The 7,296-nt window shown below is 38.7% G+C and overlaps 1 protein-coding gene across 1 annotated transcript; it reads right to left on the bottom strand.

Moving 5' to 3' along the window:
• Positions 1 to 1,749: 1,749 nt before the first annotated feature.
• LOC113298828 (transcription factor TFIIIB component B'' homolog) lies at positions 1,750 to 6,800 on the bottom strand. The gene is made up of 12 exons (XM_026547687.1): positions 6,554 to 6,800; positions 6,296 to 6,480; positions 5,429 to 6,192; positions 5,293 to 5,335; positions 4,879 to 5,120; positions 4,330 to 4,690; positions 4,101 to 4,201; positions 3,943 to 3,986; positions 2,932 to 3,157; positions 2,653 to 2,797; positions 2,383 to 2,518; positions 1,750 to 2,264 (listed from the first exon to the last, which is right to left on the bottom strand). Exons 3-11 carry the CDS (start codon positions 5,444 to 5,446, stop codon positions 2,418 to 2,420), a joined length of 1,281 nt encoding a protein of 426 aa, XP_026403472.1. The 5' UTR covers positions 5,447 to 6,192; positions 6,296 to 6,480; positions 6,554 to 6,800; the 3' UTR covers positions 1,750 to 2,264; positions 2,383 to 2,417.
• Positions 6,801 to 7,296: the final 496 nt, after the last annotated feature.

Consider the following 7,296-nt stretch of genomic DNA (forward strand, 5'->3'; position numbering starts at 1 on the left):
TATGTCTGAAAACTAGATCACACATGGCCTTCCAGATGAACCAATAAACAGTAGCATAAATGTTGTAGTTTTTATTAGCATCTCCAGGTAGGTACCAGGAGTTCAGCCAATATATGAAGATTGTTGTGTTATCAAATTGCGCATGAGTAGAGCCAATAGTTTCCTGCCAGACAGAGATGGCAGCAGGGCAATTTAAGTTCATATGTGTCATTGTTTCCTCCCCACTTTTTCATATTTGGCAAACAGGATCAATGTAATGCAGAATGATGGCTGTTTTACCATTGGTGGGAAGGATTTCATGAGCACATTTCCAAATAAAGATCTTAATCACTGGAGAAATGTCCATATTCCAGATTGCACCCCAGTTTCTTGTGGCAGTATCATTTCGGTAGAGGTTCTCCATCTTGTCCTTGTACAGGGATTTGACAGAGAATTTTCCTATGTCATTTTTATTCCACTGAATCTTGTCTTCCTCCCCTGGATGGGTGTCTAGAGCAAGAATAGCATGAGCAGTATGGTAATTGAAGTAAGTTTGGACCAGGGTGTTGTCCCAGTGACCATTTGGTAAAAGGATATTGAAACTGTCTCAATTAAGTGTGGGCAGTTAGCAGGTTTGATAAGTTTTGCAGAGATACTTGGAATCTAGATATTCTCCCAAATTCTGATCTTCCTCCCACTGCCAATCCTCTAAGCACAATGATGTTGAATGTTGTTAATGCCTTCTAAGATGCCTTTCCATATCCAGGAGTCTCCATCTTTTGGTTTGATGTCCATATTGAGAACATTCCTGCCAAATAGATACTTAGCATCAATTAGTTGAAAACATAGAGAGTCTTTATCTTGTTCTAACCTCCAACCAATTTTAGTGATTATAGAGATGTTGAATAATTCCATATTCATGAAGCCTGATCCTCCTAGTTCTTTAGGTTTGCATACTGCAGTCCAGGCCTTTGGATAGTAACCTTTTGGATTTTCTAAGTTTTTTTCCCAGAGGAAGTCTCTTTAAAGCTTGTTAAGATCTTGGCAGGTTTGCTTTGGTAGCCTGAAACAGTTCATCTGATATATGCTAGAAGTAGATATGACATATTTGATGAGAACTTCTCTCCCAGCTGGATTTAGGGGAACATTTTTCCAGTTAGAGAGTTTTATCCTTAGTTTGTCAACACCTGGCTTGAAAGAATTTATTTTGCTTCTGTGAGTGAAAAGAGGAGAGCCTAAGTACTTGTCATCCAGCTGAAGCACTTGAACTCCCATAATATTGTTGATGTTAGGAATAAGATCAGGGTTGGTGTTTTTACTGAAGAAGACTCCAGACTTGTTGAAGTTGATTAGCTGACCTGAGGTTTGCCCAAATATGTTTAGAATGTCCATGATATTTTGGGCTTCAATCTTATTGGCTTTGCAGAGAAAATGGCTGATAGAAGGTGCATTTTTGCAGATTTTTATTCCAGTGATGAGACCCAATTCTTCTGCATGTATGAGGATTCTAGAAAGAGATTCCATGCAGAACAGAAAGAGATAGGGGATCACCTTGTCTCGGGCCCCTAGAAGGTTTGAAGAAGGCATCAGGAGAGCCATTTATAAGGACAGCAGAAGTGGTGGTAAAGATGCACTGTTGGATTTTATTGCACCATTGATCATTGAACTCAATCTTCTTCATGATGGTATTTAGAAAATTCCAGTCCACTCTGTCAAAAACTTTTGCCATATCTATTTTGATTCCCATACTCCCATTCAACTTTTGACACATTTGCAAACATGGGGACGTGAAACATCCCATAAAAATTGGAACAGTACACGAAGATTGGCATGCTAAATAATGTGTTACAAAGGATGAGAGTAGTATTCTATAATAAAACAATACCAACAAAGTACATGTTAAGAATAAAAAACGCTAAATAGACCCAGCATAGCTTAGTGGTAATGTTGGCGCGTTGTAGTTCTGAAGACCCGAGATCGACTCCCATCAGCCACAATAATTAATCTTTTCTTCATTTTCATTCGGTCTGTCCGTGTCTTCTTCTATTCTTTGTTTTCATTCTGTCTGTCTTTGTTTTTTCACAGTTCTTCCCTCTGTCTTCTTCTATTCTTTGTTTTTTCAGATACAAGTTGAAGACAGGATATCACATCACAGTGCCTCCAAAAATCAAGTCAGGATTATAACCTTGATCATTCACAGTAGCCGCCTCCTCTGCTTCCATCGTACCTTCACCCATTTCTTCCTCCTCAAACTTATCTTGGTTTTTATTCTGTGTCACTTCTTCCTGTGAGAAAAACAATAAAAGAAAAAAGAACATACAAGTACAATGAGATTATGAGTTTTTTGTTTGTTTGTTTTCCCTTCACAATGAGGAAGAAAGAAAAGAAAAATTCAGGGCCTACATTTGTGTCATGAGTGACCTCCTCTTCCTCGCCCGTCAGGCCAACAGATTCGTCATCTCTGTTAGAATTTTGCTCAGCCTCAGCTTCAGCTGCAGCTTTTTTAGCCTTTCAATAACCAGTTCAAAACGGGAATGATCTGCAAGAGAAAAGTCCTCACATTTGAGTCTTCAAATCATTCAAATTAGGTGCTTTTTCTTTTGGTAAAGCTACAAACTAGGTGCTAAAGCATAACAATATTGCACATAAAAATACATTCAAATTTCAACTTACTCTTGGAACGATTTGTCAAAGCATCAGAAAGCCTTTGAGGATGCTGTTTTTCTTCCTTCTTATATTTCAGTTTCACTTGATGTCGTGTTCGTCCAGGAAATAGTTGTTGTATCATTGCAAAATCTGTTCCAAACTGCCGAATTCCCTGTCATAATGCAAGAGTAATCAAACATGGTGATTTAATATTACTTGAAATTTTGGGGTTACATTCTACTATCATAACTTAATTCAATAGTGCTGCGAAGGAACAGCATCTCAGAGAATACAAGTAACTCTTACCTCATAGAACAGTTCAGTGTCTTGTTGGGACCAACTTTGTTTTGATGTCCTTTTCATGAAAGTATGGTAGTTGAGTTTAGGTTGAGCAGAAGGTGCTGCTTGCTCATCGTCCTGGTAGCCAAAGGATGAGTCATCACGCAATCCAAACGAGTCATCTCGCAATCCAAACGAGTCCTCTGGCAAGCCAAACGAGTCCTCTTCACCAAAAGAGGTATCTCGGGTATTTCTGGAAAAGGAAACACAAATCCAGTTCGAGTTATTCAACATCTGTATGCATACTTTGCCAATTTGCCAAACATAAGATAATGTTACATGTTTGCTATGAGATAACAAGTTTAGCATAGTTTAGTTTGTAACTTTCGTTACTAGTAGCATATTTTTGTTCTGAAATTCAAGTTTATCCTCTGATAAAGAATACTATTAGCATTGGTTAGATAACTAGCACTTGATGTTTACTCCTACTTGCTTAATGTAAAGGATTAATTCAAGGAAATCATCATCCAGGCACACAGACCAGTTGCTGCATATGCTATTGCATTTACTAGATACTGTTAGAGGGAGTCGGTTCAACAAGAGATATCGTTAGACAAAAAGTGGGCAACAAATACAGGAATGTGAGCCACATAACCCACCAATAGCATTTGTGCCTACTAAGACGTAACTTGTAAGCACAGCCCACAACTTTTTTTTATTGGCTACCTTCCTTAACAGAATATTTGGTTCCAACCAACCCACAACTTTTCTTTTTCCATTCTGTGCAATACAGTGGTACAAATAATTATCTAAACAGTTGATGAAGTTCCTTGTCGACACTAATAAGTTCTGTGTTATAGCTAAGCATCAGAATTTACTTCACAGTCAAAATAAAAAACAATTCTGACGTCACGCAATCTATTACAAACAAACTTTTCATGTCGCACCAAATTTACTAGATACCCATAAGTGAAAAATGATGAAACCTATTGCAAAATCAAAGCGCATCCAGTAATATATATGTGGACCTGTTAATACCTTTGATTCGGTAAGGGGTTCTTCGCTGCATTTGGATCTTTACTCTGCAAACAAGTGAATAACAGACATCAGCTGAGTAAAATGGTGATGTTCGCAATAAAAACTAATTCCAAAAGATAATGCTTCTGCGATAATATATTATATGAAGTTATACATACCAACAACCGTTCCTTGGCTTCTGCAAGCAGGATTAGGTCCTTCAGGGTCAGCTTCCGAGGATCAATTTCATGATCCGGGGTTTCAAGCAAAATCTTGTCCACTTGAAACGCAAAAGTAAATTCAATTACAGATGAGTCACCCAATGTCACCAATAGAATGATATCAAACTCCAAAGCAAATCATAAAGTGCAAGAACCTCTTTAGCCAAAAACATAAAAAATGAGGTACCTTTTCTCCTATTTCTTCGAGTAGAATGAGAGAACTTCTTTTTGGGTAGTTCTTTGTCTGAGGAGTCTGGCACATCTGCTTTTTTACGCCTGCGACCTGTTTTTTCATTTCCAGACACTGGTTTCTTTGAGTTTTGGGGTGTCCTGTTCGAATTGGGCGCCTCTTCGCCTCTACAGTAGTCATCATTATTATCCAAATTACCCGAAGAATTTTGGGCTGGTTCAGAAAGCAAATGCTGATCCTCTCTAGTCTCCTCTGCTATCTCATCAGCAGCAACAGGAGGAGACACCTCATTTCTCAGCAGCCTTGAGGATTTACCAGTTCCATTTTTGTTGCTAGCAGCGGAAACAGATCTCTCATTCTGGATTTATAACAAAAACCATCAGTATTTGCAACACAATTTTATCTTTGTCTTTTCTTCATTGTATCCAGCCAAATGACCATGACAGCATTAAAGCTTTGGTTCAATGTAACTAGCATATTTTACACGTACAACTTGTATAGTATAATCATTAGTATAATCATCACAGGCCCAATTGATTTTGTTACCTCTTCTCCAGAGATCACATGACCAGCCTGTAAGTCCACATGTTCTTCCTGAGTGACAAGCTCTGGATAAGATCTTTCAGCAGAACTTTCCAACTCGTGTGTTAATTGTTCCGGGGATGCGTCCCCTGGCACAGAACTAGAAAACCCCATGGTTGAGGAATCAATAAAACTATCAGAAGGAAAGGTGGGAGTCAAATCCTCTTCCAAAGATTCATTTGCACAAGGAACTAAGAAAGGATTCCCTGGAAGAAAAAAAAAAGATATACAATTCATTACATTTGCACGGACCTTCAGCTGGGGATTGTGTATTCTTCCCGAAAACAATAACCCAAGTAGCTTCTTGATGCAACCATTCAAATTAAAAAAGGTGGGAATTGTGAACTAAACACCGACATATTGAGAGTTCGAAATTACCGGTAGCGGTATCCTGAGAATTTATTCCACCAAAAGCCTCCTCCTGAAAGCATACGTGGTCTTGTCAAGGTCAATCTTATATGTACATCGATCGAAGAAGCACATTTACAGTTAGCAAAAAAAAAAACTCTTTTACCTCTCTCTCCAGCCTCATGTCACTGACCCATGATACTCCAAGGGCATCAGCAGCATCTCCATAGTTTAACACCTCCTGGGAAACTTCAACAATATCTGGGTTACTGTTTATCTCTGGAGCAATAGAAGCATTGGGGTTTGAGGCAACAGATGCAAGTCTTTCTGAGTCTGCTTCACTAGCAACGGGGCGTGATATAGGTAGCTTATTTGTAGTCTGGTTTTGCCACAGCTTTATATTCTATGCTCAATGTCACGCCTCACGCCTTGCCCCAAACAACATATGACAATATCTTGAAGTATACCTCTACTCCCGATCTTGTAAAACCAGCTTGCTTATCAGCATGAATGTCAGAAAAATTTGCCACTCCCACAAAAGAAGGATCTGGGGAGGCAACGTCCGCCCCCTGGTGCCAAACTGTGGAGAGACATTGGCTGATGCAAAAATTCTGTCACCATCAGACACTGAAATCTCTTGAATCAAAGCTCCTGTGTGATTTACAGAGTGCTGAATCACTGGTTGGGATGAAGAATCTATAAGTGTGGAATTACGTGGGATTTCATCTGGTGTATCAGCAGAAGAGTTAACGGATACAGTCTCTGCAAGGGGGACCAAATGAGCTACGGACTTCAAAATGTCAGCATGTCTATCGTCTACTGCAACTGGCTTGTCCTTGGAAGAATCAAATTGGCTAGGGGTTGGCAAGACAGTTCCTTTCACCTTACCCTTTGGTCTGGCCTTCGGTTGAAACTTAAACCCAGCTCGAGCTGCCAGAAAATAATAAGATTCCAAACTTATCAACACATTGCCAAAACAATAAACTAAGAAACTAAAACTAGTATACCTAAAACCTAATATATCATTACTTACCATTCACCACTACAGGCTCAGAAAGAAGATCATCAAGATCCATTCCCAAGAATAGTTCTCCCCTCCCAGCACCAACAAAATCTACTTTTCTGGATATTAATGATTTCTTGTAAAAGATATGATTCAGCCAAAGCTCATGAATGTTTAACAACCAATTGAACCTTACCTGTGAAAGAAGCAGAAACCTGCAAAAGTGTATTATGGTTACATAGGGCATAGAAAGAGAGTGCTTTAGGAATGTCTTATTATAACACTTACACTGCCAATATTTATTGAAGTTAATTTTGGAAATGCTAATAGGTAACCGGAAATGCAATATATTGATTGACAGTATCAAATACCCACTGAGGATTACCATCAATCCAAAAAAAACATGGAAGTATTGGGAAGATTACCTAGGAAAGATTGAAATTTCACGGAGAGAATGTTAATTCAAAAATTAAAAGATCTTAGGCAGTTCAATCGATAACTTACAAGGGCAACAGGTTAGAGAGGAGATTCTAACCTACAATTTGTTAATCATCAAAAGCCCCTTTTTCTCTGTGTTTGCTCAAGCAGAGTAGAGTGTGTTAGTGTGAACACGTAAATCACGAAGCCATCCACGTGTTCACAAACAATATTCGCATACATCCTAATTCTAGAATTGTACATCGTATGCGTAACGGGATGATTATATCGATTCATCGACTCGAAGTCTCCGGGCTTGTCATTGTCTAGTCGAATATTATCATGAATAATGTTCGTATAAAGGAATAAATCGAGAATCAAGTATAAATATAAAGCATATGAAGTTTAACGCTGAATGTAAGGTGCTGAAATGTAAACGAGGCAGATTTATGTGGTTCGGTACTAAGGCCTACATCCACGGGGTTCGGTGTTTCACTATGTATTGAATGGTTACAAAGATAGTCGAATGACTTTAGAATATACATAGGTCTGCGGAAGTAGGGGGATTACTTACTCTTCCTATTTCTCTCTCCTATGTTCTCCTCTAATTGCTC

This window comes from Papaver somniferum, chromosome 7 (genome assembly GCF_003573695.1).
Source record: "Papaver somniferum cultivar HN1 chromosome 7, ASM357369v1, whole genome shotgun sequence".
In the NCBI taxonomy this organism is placed as follows: domain Eukaryota; kingdom Viridiplantae; phylum Streptophyta; class Magnoliopsida; order Ranunculales; family Papaveraceae; genus Papaver; species Papaver somniferum.

What these genes read in the sequence shown, in the direction of transcription:
- LOC113298828 (XM_026547687.1), bottom strand. An exon ending in TCGAAGAAATAGGAGAAAAG is followed by an intron (nt 4,202 to 4,329) that starts GTACCTCATTTT and finishes TTGCGTTTCAAG; the next exon opens with TGGACAAGATTTTGCTTGAA. An exon ending in TTTGACAAATCGTTCCAAGA is followed by an intron (nt 2,519 to 2,652) that starts GTAAGTTGAAAT and finishes TTTCTCTTGCAG; the next exon opens with ATCATTCCCGTTTTGAACTG.